The sequence below is a fragment of the Monodon monoceros genome, unplaced genomic scaffold (assembly GCF_005190385.1).
Source record: "Monodon monoceros isolate NGI ecotype Baffin Bay Population unplaced genomic scaffold, NGI_Narwhal_1 Super_Scaffold_11, whole genome shotgun sequence".
Lineage (NCBI taxonomy): Eukaryota > Metazoa > Chordata > Mammalia > Artiodactyla > Monodontidae > Monodon > Monodon monoceros.
This window is the reverse complement of record NW_021703767.1, coordinates 14,376,529-14,393,430: the sequence shown is the minus strand read 5'-3', so window position 1 is coordinate 14,393,430 and position 16,902 is coordinate 14,376,529. Positions and strand designations below refer to the sequence as shown.

Sequence of the window (16,902 nt, the reverse complement as noted above, 5' to 3'; positions counted from 1 at the left end):
ATAGTAATTTTAGTGCAATAGAAAAAAAAAAAATTCCTGAGCCTTCTCTGTTTCACTTTCATTTGTTTCCTCCCCTCATCAGACTATTCCTTCCTGACTGAATAGAGATGGGCCCAGATTGATCTTCCCTGGTACTATTTCAACTGAGCCGTTTTTTGTTTGTTTGTTTTTTGTCATCTTATCTTTACATACACAGCAAAGTGTCTTTCAGTTTCTAGCCATTTCTCTCTCAGTGTCTGTTTTATTTATTTTTGGTCTCTCTTCATCAGTTTAAAGACACAATGTAACTGTGATACTTGGTGTATTAGTTTTCTATTGCTGCCATAACAGATTACCACCAAGTGATTTTGGAGAATGGGAATGAATGTTGACAAGGCGGATCATTCCAGGAAGGATTCCATCCAGCTAGAAACTGTGCCTCTGATCCATTGTACCAGAAGTAAATTGATTTTGTCTCACTCCCCACTCTTAGGAGGAAAGCATCTACCAGCAAAACCAGATGTGGATACACAGGAATCAGATTAGCATAAACCAGAGGAAAAGCTTTCCTGGTCTTGTTGCTTTCCTGGCCATGATGGGATGTGCATTAATGTAAAAGAGTCAGCATTTCTGACACAGCAGTAGTCCATTGGCTTTGGCTATAACAACAAAATACAGCACCCATAAAAACAAATGTGGAAAACTATTCGAATGCAGCTGCAATTACAGAGAAGACTATCGAATTACACATATGAAAAAGAGGAAATCTAACGTAGAGCCCATGACCCCATAGGTGTCACACCTATTGCTGAAAGTATATAAATGCCATAGTGCAGGAGTGACATTCAAACTTAGAATCTTCTCACAGTAACTCAGCTGAACTCACATCTCCTGTCAACATGTCCCATAATTGCCTCTCTGGAAATTTCTCCTTCCACTCCCTTGGGGGCCACTTGTGCTACCCAGGCTCCTTCCACCCCAGCAACCTGGTCTACAGCACTGACCTCTGCTCTCCCAGCACCTGCCAGCTGGGCTCCTCTCTCTACAGTCAGGAGACCTGTTATGAGCCCATCAGGTGCCAGATGTCCCTTGTGGTGTCCAGTCCCTGCCAGACATCCTGCTACTGCCCCAGGCCCTCCAGTCTCTGCAGTCCCTGTTGGATAACTTATGCTGGGTGTCTGGGCTTTAGGTCCAGCAGCTGAAGTTCCCTGAGCTCTGGATCCAGAAGCTGCTACTCACTGGGCTATGGATTCCATGGCCTCAAACCCCGGGGTTATGGAGTCCGTGGCTTCCCTTCCCTGGGCTGTGGATCCAGATTCTTCCGTCCAACCAACTTTGCCTCCAGTAGCTGCCAATCATCGTGTTACAGAACAACATGTGGATTTGCTTTCTATCGTTCAACTTGTTGAGGGTCTAGATCCTTTCGAGTATTGAGATCAAAGTCTCTACTCAGTACAGCCATCATTTTCATTCTCACCATTTACCACTGTTCTTTTATTCTAAAATCATCAGTTTCTTGCATCATCAACTTTTGAGAGACTCTGAATTTAATGAATAACCCAATATGAAGTCCTAATATCTGTACTATTGATAGAAAATATGCTATTGGATTTTCTTGGAAGAGCAGTTGAAAATGAAAATCTTAATCTGATAAATTTATATTGTCATCTAGCAGCGAAATATATTGTTCGGCTTATTATTATTTGCCTATAGTTTATTTAGGATTTGGGAATTTAAAATAAAGACCAATATGACTCTGAAACTGGGTTTGGGAACACACATTTTGATAGATTTGAGCAAATTTCTTTTGTCAGTGCATATGTTCCCTACTGGGAGTATTTATTTCCTGGAGGTCCATATTTTGTATGTCTCAATATCAGTGACACTTGCCTGAGAATGGAGGCATGGATTTCTGCTGATAAAGGAAAACAGAGAAATTGGCACAAAACTAGAAATGCAGGCAACAAGAATACAATATAACTTATAAGATAAGGTTACACATAGACCAAAAACGTACCTGAAAGTTTAGTATCTGAGTGTGGATTTTCAGCTAATAGAAAAGATGAGCCTTAAACAACTGCTAAGATAGATGTTTTGCTCCCTGTTGCTTGGCATAAGTGCCATGATCCTTCCCTGAGCCTGGTCCCTGAGCATGATCCATTCGTGAGCCGTCCCTATGAACATATGTAAAGAGATGCACAATGACCTTAAGTGGGGAGTAACTGGGTTAAGGCTGTGTGGGAAAACCTCCTGATGCTTCTCCAAGGTTCAAACTGCATCAACTAAGAGCAACACACCTGAGCATTGCTGAACAAACATTTGTATCCATTAGTCTTAGCCTGAACCCCTCTCTCCCCGAAAGCAGAGCTGAAGTCAAAACCTTGGGTGCAGACAGTGTATTTGCCACGAGACCCCAGGGAGCTAGTTTGGGAGACCATGGAAGGTGAAAGAATGGAAGATGAAAATTTCACAAAGGGACATATTTTTTGGTTGACTTTATGGTGGGCACTGGGGACTCAATCGTTCAGGGCCTTTTTAGGAATGTATAGAATGACTTTTGGAATCGTCCACCCCAGGATCTGATCAACAGGAGGAAGCTTGTATGCATCAGCTTCTGTTTCCCATTGCTAGAATGTTGTCCCTGACGTTTGTCACTTCTCTGGAACGTCATTACCTGTGCAAAGAGGATTCATAGTGTGTTCCTTTTGTTTTCCTGGCTGTGCCCTCTGAGAAGCCCAGGTAGAGAGTGAAAGAAAAGTTGTCTATGCATGAAGGGAGAGACTGTCTGTGCAAAGAGAATTGAAACCTGCATGAAATTGTCCACCATAGCTGTGCCTGGGATCATAGGTGAGAAAATGAGGATATAACAGAGAATACAAAGGTACCAGATATACCACTTGCATTTAATGCTCAAACATCCTTGTGAGAAAGACAGATATTGTGTCATATAGATCTTTCTAGGCCTGAAGGAATGAAAAGTCAAAAAGAATTAGAATCTTGCCCAAGGTTATACATCAAAGATCTAGTAGAATCCAATCTCTTGAATTAATCTTTTCTTGTTCTTTCCTGACGCGCAGGCTCAGTGGCCACGGCTCACGGGCCCAGCCACTCCGCGGCATGTGGGATCTTCCCCGACTGGGGCACGAACCCATGTCCCCTGCATCGGCAGGCGGATTCTCAAACACTGCGCCACCAGGGAAGCCCTGTTTGTTTTTACTTCCACAAGAAAACTTAGGATTTAACACGAGTGAAAATGATTTAGAATAGTTATGTGACCTAAATGAAATGTATGCATCAGAGTGATATATTAACACAGCTTTTGCAACTACTAGTGATAAATAATTATCTTTGGAAATAATTGTCTTAAAAGTTCTATCTTTTGAAATAGATACTGATGCTTCTTCAGCAAAATTGCCTCTTTTATTTTTCATGTGGTAAGTGATATTTCTGACCCCAGTGGTGGAGAGTTAATGTTATTGAATTGCTGTACAAGTCATATATTCACCACCAATTTGCTTTAGTAATAGATATTAAGTATTCACATTTTTAAATTAAATATGAACTTTTAGCTTTAACTCTTTGCTCCTAAAAAGATATTTTTTTGCAAAGGTTAAAGAAGAAAGATGTTCCCAAACAATTAAATGAATAGTTGTAGATTTAAACAATACGACATGTGGCCAAGCCACTGTAGCAAGAGCATTTAGATTAATATTTATATGCTGTGTGCCACCCTCAATTTTAGGCCCATATTTTATGTATACCTAATCAGTAATTCTAAATTCCCCACTATCTCCACCAACTGGTAGTTTGGGGTGTATTATTGCATCTTGCAGGCTGTGGAAAGAGCCGTAGCAGTACTGGCTAGGTTAGAATGACAAATGACCCTCCAGCAAGATTTGAACATGTGAGCTGTCCTACCACTTGTATCTGAGTGTAATTTGTTTTCCATGGTCCCTCTGCAATAAAAGGAGTAGTTCCATTTTGTTCAGGCAGGATGACCAAAGAAAGGATAGGATATGGCTTGTCTTCTTTCAGATTTAACACTGGTTAAAGTGAAAGCTCTGTACACTATACATGTATGTCATACTCCACTAGATGAAACCATAGGAAAAGCAAAGTGGTTTCCTAAACTGATCATCACTTATGTTAACTCAATTATTCACTATAAATAAAAAGTGAAAAATCTAAGACAATTACCAAATGGGACTGGGTGCTGAGACAAATGGAATAAACCAAGACATATGGTTACCCTGTGGGTGAGAATCTAGGTCATCTGTATCTTTCAGTAATGTTGTCCTTGACATAATGGATAAAAGTTTGGAGCATAACTGCTGATCCAGGAATGATCAGCTCCTTAAACATTTAGTTGAATGTTGTAACAAGAGAATATTTGCATTGTTTTTGAATTTCATTTTCTTTTTGTTTGTTTTTTTCCAAACAAATGCTATCAACAGAACTAAAAAAATAGTAGCAATTGGGACTCCACACTTGTATAACGGATTGTATGGAAAATGTTGGGCTTACTTGCTAATAAGTACTGGAATGTGTTAGATGTTTCATTTATAAATCAATTAGAAATTTCATTTGATTTCTTATATGCCTGTAAAGCTGGGAGAACTGGAATTCTCACCAACTCTAACTCACTAAAATCTAAGTTCTTACTGAATATCCCCATTTCAATTTCTCAAATATTTTAGAATGTATTTATGATTAACTTTCCTTCCAGAATTATATGATGTAGTCAATTTAATATACCTTACAATTTGTAACTATTTTATATAAAAATATTCATTTCTAACCCACGACAAAACCAAAGGTCACAGTTATTTGTTTGTAGTCTTAAAAATGTATTTTCAGGTTTTATCATATGAAGGTATTAACAGATGGAGTAAACATAAAAGATGAAATAATTTCTTCCAAACCTAAAGGACACTGGGCAATTTTGCATTTTAAAGTAAAGATTTTTTAAATGATGAATACAAGATACAGAAATATCCAGCCAGATATTTAGAAGTAGTTTTGAAGACAAAAAGTAAACAAATAATGTTAAAGCCAATATGTGGATGTCATATACCACATTTTTTTTTTTTTCGGTATGCTGTCCTCTCACTGTTGTGGCCGCTCCCGTTGTGGAGCACAGGCTCCGGATGCACAAGCTCAGCAGCTATGGCTCACGGGCCCAGCCGCTCCGCGGCATGTGGGATCTTCCTGGACCAGGGCACGAACCTGTGTCCCCTGCATTGGCAGGCGGACTCTCAACCACTGCGCCACCAGGGAAGCCCTACCATATTTTTATTTAAACTTACAACATTTTTTTCTACTAGTAATACCAGTTACTGGTATTCAAATTATCCCTAATCCATAGTAGGTAACAGTAGAAGTCAAATTTATAAGCTAAATGTAGGACAAAAGGTCAATAAATAGTATAGATATTGATATAGCAGGTATTGCATTAAATTTCTATATGTAGTAGGTATTGTGTTCACACATAATATTAGTAGAAGCCAGGTCCACAGGTTGGTTGGAAAGAAAGAGACTGGCAGCTCCTAGAAGAGAGGTAGGTCGGAAGGTAAAAGCTGGATCTACAACTTAGGGATGAGAAAGCACTGGGACCACAAACCGCTGATTGGAAACCACTGGATCCAAAGCCCAGAGATGGGATGCCACAATCAAAAGATTGAAAGTCACTTGGAGCCAAAGCCCAGAGGCCCAGAGACACAGAGTAGGCCGTCTGGCAGGGACCGGACACAACATGGAATGTCTGGCACCTGATGGGATCACAGCAAGTCTCCTGACAGCCAGTGTAGAGAGAGGAGTGCAGACGGCAGGAGCTGGGAGAGCAGCGATCAGTGCTTTAGACCAGGTCTCTGGGGTAAGAAGAGCCACAGGAGGAGCCTGAGTAGCACAGGTGGTCCTCAAGGGAGCAGGAGGGGAAGTTTCCAGAGCAGCGGTAGTAGGACATGTTGACAGGACATGTAACTTACAATGGGAATACTCTAAGTTTGAATGTCGCTTTTTCGACAGGGGCATTTATATAACCTTATCATTGACTGTGCCATCCACATGGTTTATAAAAACAAGTCACCTTCCTCTTTTTAAATGAATTGGAAAAGATCAGCATAGTTATACATATGTAGTATTTGTAGTTTTACAACTGGAAAGTGCAGTCATGTTTGTGCCTTGGAATTCAGGTAATAGTATTGAATTTTCAAAGCTCTTAGTCATCCTTCTCTACCAAAGGTCACTGAGCAGATCACTCAGAAAACTTTAGATGTAGTGTCTGGGCTGAGGGAAGCGGGCTTAATTAAAAATAATTGATACCTCTTTCAAAGTCTGTCTCAAAATCGTTGCCATCTGGATAACAAAGTTGCTAACTGATCTACTCAAAGTCATTTTTTCAAACGCAAAAACATACATTGACTGCTCCCAGGAAGTGGAAAGTTTACCTAATGGACAGTGTCATCAGGAAGCAGCGATGGTAACATGTAGATGTATGAGGATTATTTTTTTACATCGGATCTTGATTTTAATGGCTTTAGTGAAATATTAACTGAGAGATCCCCTTATTTCTGATGTCCCTGCTTAAAATTGTATGCAAACTAATGAGTCAGTCTTAGTTTTTTCTGTCTTCTGTGTGTGTCTTTACTGTAGAATGAGTTAAGTATTAAATATAAATTTCTTTATATTAGTTTGGAATGTTAGAGGTCATTTATCTAAGATGCTGGAAAAAACAAACATTAAAAATGTGGCAAAAATGCCTAGTATTTCTCTCTCTAATTAGAGGCAATGTTTACCACTAAAAGGATTTCCCAGAATCTGAAAAATGCCCCTGTCCTATAGAAAGTTTATAAGGTAATTGCCTTGAACTTTTGGAGCAAAGGAGTCATCTTAAGCAGATTCTTCCTTTGCCTCAGAAAGCGACATATATCACTTTGACTTAAATTGTTTTCAGGTGTTTCTGACAAGTATTAGAAAATTTCTAAAATAATCATCATTTTTTTTGTTGTTATTGTTCTATGACTTGTATTCCACCTCTGTGTAGTAGGCTAATGAAGACTGACAACCTTGAAGAAGAGGAGAGATTAAGAAGGTTTATCTTTCTGTGGCTTCTGTGCTGTTTGATTTGTTCATTTCATGGAAAAACATTTCCCTTCTACTTTTGAACAAAAGTGCTTGGGTACACAAACCTCCATTTTGTTGAGAAAAGGATGTTCAAAATTACTTAATATCTGATCTCATAGAATATTCTTCCACAGAAATAGCTTATATAAGAGTGGATGACATTGAAGCAAGCAAATTCAATTTAGCTGAGTTAAATATTTATATGGATGTTTTGATGTTCAATAATTTATTAACAAATAAAACAGGAAGGTTTGGAATCTACTAGAATGTTTTTTTCTATTCATAATTAAGAAGCCTAATAAATAAGAATTGTTTATTACAGAAATGGAGCACGTATTATGTTACCTAGTATACGCAACATGATTGAAGACCAATTTGTCTACTCAAAATGTTCAGACTCATAAAATCTACAGTTTGGAAGGGAGTTTTGCAATTACCTTCAGTACTCTACCATGTTGGAATCCCATTTACAATACCTCTTTAGGTGGATATCTAATAAGTGCCCCCAAGATGGGAATCTCACTTACCTGCAAAAGTACCTTGTTTTAGATTTTTAGCTGAATCTTTCCTCAAAACTTCCACTTAGTAATTTCAAGTCTTCATAGAATGAGTCTCAGCTCATCTCCATTGGACAATACATCAGTTTTTGAAGATAGATGTCTTAAGAGATTTGCCTATACCCACAGGTTATCTTAAGCCATCCCCTGTACCAGGCACTACTCTATTTACAGTTAGCGATGATGAACTTTATGAGAGAGTCTAGAAAAATACTTATACTAGTCCTCTAGGCAGAATATATATACGTCATTTGATATATTTACCACATCAGAGGCCCCAAAAGGATTCATTCTCTTTTTTACATTATCATACATTTTGATAACCTCCACTCTCAGTTCAATTTATAAAGATCATTTGTAACTATGAATTTTTCTAACTTGATCTTTCGGTGAAGTTTACCCGGGGTAGACACTTTCCTAATTTCTTGATTTTTACTTACCTTCTGTAATAAAAATCCCACTCTATGAGTGAAAACTAAGGGAATAAAAGCCCATTTTTAATGTATACTGCTTATCATTTACTTCTCAGTAACATCAACACCACCAAAAGTTACTTAAACTTTTTGGGGATAGAGATTTTTTTGAGAATTAAATTTATTGATGAGTTCTTTCAAGAAGCAAATCAACTTCAGAACAAAAATTTCTTGACTTAAGTATTTTTATAATGTAATCTTCAAAACACTCCTGCAAATACTGAACCCTTATTTTTAAATCAAAAACTCATGCACACAAGAGTAACTTGGGTACCTGTGCTATAAGAAAACTAGAAGGTAAATGTGTTAAACACTCATCTAACGTTTGTATCAATTGAGGATTGTAAGTAGGCTATTTCTTCTATAAGGTACACAAAATTTGGGAGATGGAGCAGATACTGAGGGTTTCTTTTTCTCAATCTGGTTGCTAAACTTTGAACTAAATAAATGTCCCCTCCAGAATACAAAGTATTTTTTAGAGCCTTAAACACAACAAAATTCTCACTGTGTTACCCATTCAATACAATATCTTTAAGGATAGGATGAATAAAACACCAATCTTATAGGTACAATTATAGTACAGTAACATTTTTGCTTCATGAACAATTACTTTGAAAAACGAATGCAATTCTTTCATTTAAAAGTCCACATTCATAAAAAAAGGTCTTTGAAGGTTCATGTATTTCATTTGGACTAGAACCTAATTAAGCGTTCTTATTAAAATGGGCACATGCTATTACACCCATTGCTAGAGTACAGTATATAACTGTCCACTATAGAAGGTAATGTTCACACTCACAAACCTCCCTCTGCAACTCAGTTGAACTTAGAACTCCTGACAACATGTCTTTCAACTGCAGCTCCGGCAACTTCTCCTCCCTCTCCCTCGGAGGTTACCTGGGGTACCCAGTTTCCACCTATGATTCTTTCTACCCCAGCAATATAATCTACCCCCACCCCAGCACTTTCCAGCTGGGCTCCTCTCTCCACGGTGGTTGTCATGAGACCTTCTTTAAGCCCACCAGCTTCCAGACACCCTGGGCTGTGACCAGATCCTACCAGAAATCCTACTTCCATCCAAAAAATATCATCTTCCACAGTCCCTGCCAAACAAATTACACTGGATCTCTAGGTTTTGGAAATACTGGCCTTGGATCTTTTGGTTATGGAAATACTGGCTTGCAGTCTCTGGGGTGTGGATCCAGCTTCTGCTGCCCAACTTACTTTTCTTGTTTTTAGGTAGGCATTCGTTGAAAAATATTTATTGTGTTCTGGTGCTAGACCAGGCATTTATGCTGAATGAAGACATAAATTCCCTGCCTTCACGGAATTCACACACACACTATTTTAACTCACTGCCATGTAGCAAGTGCAAAATGGTGATAAAAACATGTTTCAAAGGGAACACAAAGAACAGGAACTTCAAAGAATGGTGAGAATATCACACAAAACTCATTATTGACAATAGTAAGTGTAAATTACCAGTTCATATAAAAATATAAATCTTGCTGTTCTAATGTGTTAGTTGTGGTCCTTTGAGAAATAGCTGCTCTCTAGGATTTGACATGACAGATATTTATTGGGGAAAATACCTGTCAGTGAAAATGGGGAGGTAGCTGGAGAATTCTGGGAGATCCAGCAGACAACAATGCAGGTCTGAACTCAGTGAAGGAAAGAGGGAAGGAAGGAACGAAGTTTGCATTAGAATAATCTTCTTCAGGCAGTTCCAAGAAAGTTTTGGTAAGTCACCCGCAAGTCACAGAGATGGGCCTGCCTGAGTATCCCTGCCAAGCTCAGTCACTGGCCAAGAACAGGGCACAGCATGACCTTGGCATAAACGTGAGGGTAGATTCAGAGACTGGCAGCTGGGACTGTAAGTCAGTTATGCTCCCTGAAGTGGGAGATATGAGAGCTACATTTTTTTTTAATTTATTTATTTTTGGCTGTGTTGGGTCTTTGCTGCTGCCCGCGGGCTTTCTCTAGTTGCAGCGAGCGGCGACTGCTCTTCGTTGTGGTGCACAGGCTTCTCATTGCAGTGGCTTCTCTTACTGCAGAGCACAGGCTCTAGGTGCACAGACTTCAGTAGTTGTGGTACGTGGGCTCAGTAGTTGTGGTGCATGGGCTTAATTGTTCCACGGCATTTGGGATCTTCCTGGACCAGGGCTCGAACCCATGTCTCCTGCATTGGCAGGCGGATTCTTAACCACTGTGCCACCGGGGAAGTTCTGAGAGCTACATTTGCATAGTTTCCATGTTCATGAAATTTATTCTGATTTCAAATAAGCTGAAATAATGACAAATAGTATAATACTAACTGAAAAAAAGACTTTTCCATGAATTAAGTTCAATATACATTATTTTACTTTCATCAATCAAAAAAATTAATTCCTATATTAGACCCTATATAGGACTCACTGGGTGAAAGTCAAACCTTACAACTGAATGTGAGAAACAATTCAGAATTATTGGATGGCCATCTTTGATTTTAAATGCAAGTGATGTATTAAACAGATTGGACCCAGTAGGGTATCATTAGGAAAGTGCTTCATTTTTCTCCTGCTATGGAACTTCACTATTGACCTGCAGACTCTAACTTCCATGAATTTCTGAATAATACCTTGTGCAGAACTATGATCACATTGAGATATTAAGAAACATTTTATTCCATATTAGTAGTTAAGTTTACTCTAGTATAAATTAAGAACCAGTCTTACAGCCATATTAAAGCCTCCTCCCTGTGTCCTGAGTTCAAGCCTGTCATGTGATTACATAGGCCGCCTGTGACTTGGAGGGGCCCAATCATTTTATTTACCTGCTTTGATCTCCCTTGTCTTCCATTAATGCGCTCCTCCTGGCTTCTCTTCTTCAAGCCAAAGAGAAAGGATGGGAGGAAAGGAAATGACAGCTGAGGCCATCTGTCTCAATCTGCTTTAGACCAACTGTGTCAGCATGAGCTAGTTGATTCAGGAAACTTTTCCTGGGAAAAGATGAGACTAAACCAATAAATCATTTCACTTCAGGAAACTCCTGTAGTATGAATACAACAGTCTGCAGACCTGAAAAATAGCTCTCTAATTAAGCAACAGTTAACTTATCAAGAGACTCGTGTTGGTACCCTCTCTTTGCCATGCCCATCAATTCTAAGCTATCAACTAATAAATGTGCCCAGTGCTGATCAATTCTGTGCCTTGAAACCATCTGAGCCCAAGATCTCACTTCTAACGTCTGTCTATAGAGACGCAGCCAAATGCCTCCATGCAACCGTGTTCCGTTTTCTGCAGGAAGTTTGAATACTCTTCATTTTGCTTAGTTAACAGATTGTCTGGTGATATTCTGAGATGTTCAAAAGGGACATCAAAAGTCTTTCCACTTAGCCAGTGCTAAGTGTCCCCTATGGTTCTGTCTTTGCTGTTGAATATCCTCACTTATCACTCATGTCTGAATACTAGCTCTTTTCTGGTGGTATGTTTTCCAGAAACCACCGTCTTACCACCCGCCCCACTCCCTGGGACCCTCTGCACTGAACCGTTACCCTGACAGCACACACACTTCCATAAATTCTCCGTAGGTCCTCACCCTCAGTTCCTGCCCACCACCAGTGCTGCACCCACCCAGCTTTCCTCTGCTAGGATCCACTTGTTGTGGAGCCAACCCTCTTAGCCTAAAGGAAACACACGCACACACTTGCTGCACTACTCATGCAAGCAGAGTCTGGCAGCATGCTTTCGATGGGCAGAATGTCTTCTTCTCTGAAGGTCTTAATTGGTTGAATGAGCCTGCCCACATTAGTGAGAGCAATCACCTTAAAGTCAATGGATTATAAACGACAAATTCATCTGGAAAATGCCTTTACAATGAGAGCAAGACTAGTATTTGACCAAACAACTGGGCACCGTAGCCTAGCCAAACTGACACATAAAATTAACCATCAAAGTCTCTGTTTCCAAGAAAATCTGGGATCACAGTTTCTGTTTCATAAAAAAATATAGTTTAAATTACTGCACAAGACTGAAAGTGAGAGTAAATCAAAATTTTACTTATAAGCAATCTTCCTCTCAGTTTACAAAATTATTTTCATACTTTTTAATAATCAATTTTTCAGATTCTTATGTCTAATTTGTAAGAGAGATTTCTAGCACAATTTCATGATCACTCACTAGAATAACTAAGTCTCAATAAAATGTCTATATTTGTTCACAAAAATTATTTCTTTTCTGCTAATGAGCCCTCTGGCCTCTTTAGTGTGGTTCTGCTAAGAACACAACTCTGACCCAGCTGTGCACAAGAGACTTATTAGGGCAGAGGTCAATGTTCAGAGAATTTATTTCCAAGATCATTTTTAATCTATTTGCTCAACTTATGCTATTTCTGTCATCATATTTCTCATATTTGCTTCATTAGCTTCTTTCATGCCCCCGTTGTTTGTCATGCCCTTCTTTTATCATTTTCTGCTTTCCTGCTTTGTTTCCTGTACTTTATACATGTATTCATTCTCTTCACAGTTTCCATAACTTTTGGCACTATCAACATTTAGGATGGATACTATTTTGTTAGGATAGGGCTGTTTTGTGCATTGTATGATGTTTAATAGCATCCCTGGTCTCTTCCCACTACCATCCCCTCTTCACCCTGGTTGTGACAAACAAGTATGTCTTCAGATATTACCAAATGTCCCCTGGAAGTAAAACTATCCCTTGTTTAGAACCACTGATTTAGATGGGTATTCTGAGAATGAGATGTTTGGGATAGGGCTAGAACAGTAAAAATGCAATAGTACTTTATTCCATGGATTAATGAGGTGTTATGAATGATGACTACCCAATAAATATATTTATACTTCATAAATCTAAAATAATGTTGAATACTTACTTGGCAAATATTATTCCACTGTTGCACATAAATATAGTAGTTGTGATTATGTTTACAACTATCACAATTATAATGATCTGTTGAAATGCAATTAGAAAAAAGAAAATGGTATGTTTGTGACAAGCTTCTCAGCTCTAGAATGTCTAAGTTGTCTGTTGGGATCACACCTATTCTGATCATCCCAGACCAAAAAGTAATAGTAAGACTTAGTTATCTTCTCACTCTGTTTCAAATAGTCAAGACCAATTGAGGGCAATTTCTGGTTTATAGACTCTGCTGCAATATCTCTTGGACATTCTGAGAGCTTTCTTCAATTTATCTGACTCATTCTGTGTACTCCACAAAAAAGACTTCAACTCCTTTAGTATGTGCCAGCAGTGATGAAGTTGATCATAAACTACATTTCTTCAATTTGAGGCTTTGAAGCTGACATCACAAGTTTTACTCTCTAAGTATCTCAACATTTCAATTCAATTCATCATATGGGTACTATGAACTTCTTCAGTTGTATCTACCAAATATTTCATGCTAAATATTTCATCTACTCAAAGAGATTCATATTTCAAATACAAGAAAACAAGTTTATTTAAACAAACATTTATTTGTTCCTGCTATATGCCAGGGTTTATGCTAAGTCCCGGAGAATACAAGTTTAGGTAATAATGTAATGAAACTGACACACAGCTATCCACAATACTGTAAACTAACTATAATTTTAGTTAGACTGATATAATCTCACAAGACAAGACATGATGATTGGAAGACATTTCCCAGAAAAAGTAAAGCTCAAGGTAGGACTTAGAAGATAATACATTTGAACAGGCAGATTAAAGTCACAGGAAATAGGACAAGTGAAATAGGCAAAGAGTATCTATGAGGATACCCCCTTGCCTTTGTGTGTGGAAAAGAAGCTTCAGCTTGAACTAGAAAGGTTATTTGGCCATGGGTATCATAGTTACAAATTTAGATTATATTATATAAGAAACTGGAGATCAATAGAAATTTCTGAGTAATAATTTTAGAATTTCATTCTGTCACCTCAATTTAATGTGCATTTTGGGGGGCAGATTTTTAAATGAGAACTCTCATTTGATTAGTTTAGTCAATAGGTTTTTTGCAATATATTTGCAATTCACTTTTTTTTTTCATGTTTTATCATTTGGAATCATTCTGCCCAGAAAGGTATTAGAAATATTTTGTAGTTAGAGGGTTATATCCTTTTTTTCCAACTCTTGCCCACTTGCCTGAAAGGAAGCCCCAAGACAAGAACTGTATCTTCTTCATAATTTGTTACCTTCAGAGTATCATTTAATAAAATGCTAACAACTGAGTCACTCTTCTTTTAAGGGAGCACAGCACTTTAGTTATAAATTATTTATTAAATGTAGAAAACTACCTTGGTATCTTCTGTCCCTCAGAAGTTGTCTTGATCGACAAAAATCTCTGTTATTTCCTGATGTTTCTGACATGTATCTTATTATGTTGCAGACAGGTCATGTTTCCTGATGAACAGTAGAAAATTTTGGAGACAGAGCAATCCTCTCAAAGGAGCTGAATGTTCCATCTCAGAAGCAGCACATATTTCCTATTAATGACAATTTCAAACATGCTTGTGTGTAAGGACGTTTTGAACAATGTCGCTCCATTAATACCAAATTACATTGTTAGGCTTTTATTGCTGGCTGAAAAAAAGATCACAACATTTAAAAAGTTTCATTGTAGACAAAAATAAAAATTAGTTATCACAATTACAATCATTAATTCATCTACTTTTATGTTACTTTTAAAAGCAGTAGTCTAAATTTTGAGGGCTTTCATTTTTAATAATATATGTTATAACAATATACTCTTATAATTCATAAAACAAGACAAAGAGTTGGGTTGGCTTTTAGTTCAGCTTTTTTGTTTGTTTGTTTTTGTTTTGTTTTTAAATAATGTACAGAGAAGTCAATTTGTCCAAGATCATACAGCTAGTTAGTGATGTATTATAAACTCAGTTTTACTTTTAAAACTTTATCTTTTTAACATATCACCCAATGCAAGGAGTAATAATTAATTAATTAATTTAAAAAGAACACATCCTGATGATGGTGAACCATCACAGTCTTCTAGATAATAAAGTATCTATTTTCCTTATTAATATTTTCTAAGCTTTTGACATCAAGGAAATATTGAGCATTACTTTTTCAAAGGCCTTGAAAAATGTAGCATTTTGTTATTAAGAATCTATGCCATTAACAAATTGCATTTCTTCAAATTTATTTTGTAAAGGCCAGTAAAAGGTAAAATGAATGCTGAAAAACACTCTGAATAATTATAGCCGTATGCATGATGGGTATCTAAGAATATTTTTTGAGCAAGTGAAGTACAAATTGAGAAATGATGACATGAAAGAAATAGTGTGGAGAATCGGACAAAATTGCCTGCAATTGAAGAGAGGCTCTATTTTACTTAAATTGTGACACCTCTACGCAAAGACAAGAGTGTTCATGCAGAAGACCCAAGCAAAGAGCAGGCTTTCTTACATATTGCACAATGCAGTCTCATTAAACCCATGTGGCTACCACGTTCTCATAACAACTAAATTAGAGATTTCCAACTATTATGAGATCGACTTAAGTAATCAGATTTCACATTAATATAGAAGGAACACAAAAAGTACCAACAAGAAAATTAAAATTATGAAACATTTTAATTTGCTCTTTTGTATGTCATGCACGGAATATTTTTTGCTGCCTTTTGAAACAGAGGAATACAAGTCTGTAATGATAAATTCTAAATTGCTTAAGTTCATAGTACCAGGCTTCTGTGAAGCAGTGGTCAAGTGAATGCAAATTCATTCTAGCACCTTAAAAATTATGAAATAGGCCAATTTTGTACAAATTATATTATGAGGAATTAGGATTTATTTAGTTTGTTGATTCTTCACCTCAACCCCCAAAGATGCCTTATATTTCAATGAGTACACATAACTATCCATTATTTGTCTATGGTTCTTATTCTGTTGCATATACAACAATTTAATATATACAACCATTTTATATTTATATATAAAATGAACTCTATTAAGAATAAAAGTGTTTTCCTTTTTTTAAAGTGTTTTCTGAAACTAATAACACTAAGTAATAGAGAGAGGCTGTTTTTATTGAGAAACTGAGATCCTGAATATCCTATGAGCTCAGTTATGGTGGAAATATGACCCATCTCAGTTTCCACATCTTCTTCTTGAGAAATCTACTTAATTTTTTTTTTCCTTTTAAACTTAATTATCAAGGGTGACTTTTTCCTGACATACAAACCGGTGACTCTTGGTGACTTACCTCCTAACCTCAATTTCTTCATTTTTATAATTGAGTAAAATCTTGTATTTGGCAGGTTTAGGCTAGGAATTAAAGGAGACATTATATAAAAAAAAAACACTTGTTATCTAATGGAAGGTGGCCACAAATGTGAGGTCCTTTGATGTATTATTTTTACTAGTTTTAATTTATATGTCCTAAAGCATGGAGATTTCTTCAGTGGATACTTAACCCTGAATGTCAACAGTGTAGCAGCCACTGTTCTGGCCTTGGGTTTACAAAATGAAGAAACATAGTTCTTACCCTCAAACAGCTTACATGGCAGTTAGAAAAACTGTAGCAGAAAGAAAGAAAATCCCCATGTGTATTTAAGTGCATTAGAAACAATAGACTCCATCTAGCACAAGAAGAAAATTGTTTTCAAGTGCTGGAAGAGTAAAATGGACACTTTGCATAGGAATTTTACTATTTCTCTTTCTATGTATGAATCTTTAAAACTGTAACCAGAACAGTATCCAGAACTGTATCTGCTCTTCTACTAGCAGATTTTCCACACCATCCCTGACACAGTGGCCTTCACTATGGAGGCAGGGCAATGGGAGA

The 16,902-nt window shown here is 37.3% G+C and overlaps 3 protein-coding genes across 3 annotated transcripts; 2 read left to right on the top strand and 1 right to left on the bottom strand.

Annotated features, from left to right (window-relative positions):
- The first annotated feature begins 827 nt into the window (after window positions 1-827).
- Window positions 828-1,388, top strand: LOC114891108 (keratin-associated protein 13-1-like). Its single transcript, XM_029215183.1, is given in 1 exon segment — window positions 828-1,388. A coding segment is annotated over 1 exon segment (510 nt). The 5' UTR covers window positions 828-878.
- Window positions 1,389-5,473: 4,085 nt separating this feature from the next.
- On the bottom strand, window positions 5,474-5,941 carry LOC114890410 (keratin-associated protein 14-like). Its single transcript, XM_029213794.1, is given in 1 exon segment — window positions 5,474-5,941. A coding segment is annotated over 1 exon segment (468 nt).
- Window positions 5,942-8,927: 2,986 nt separating this feature from the next.
- On the top strand, window positions 8,928-9,370 carry LOC114890804 (keratin-associated protein 15-1). The gene has a single exon (XM_029214680.1). The coding sequence runs from the start codon at window positions 8,975-8,977 to the stop codon at window positions 9,368-9,370; it is 396 nt and encodes a 131-aa protein (XP_029070513.1). The 5' UTR covers window positions 8,928-8,974.
- The last annotated feature ends 7,532 nt before the right edge of the window (window positions 9,371-16,902 follow it).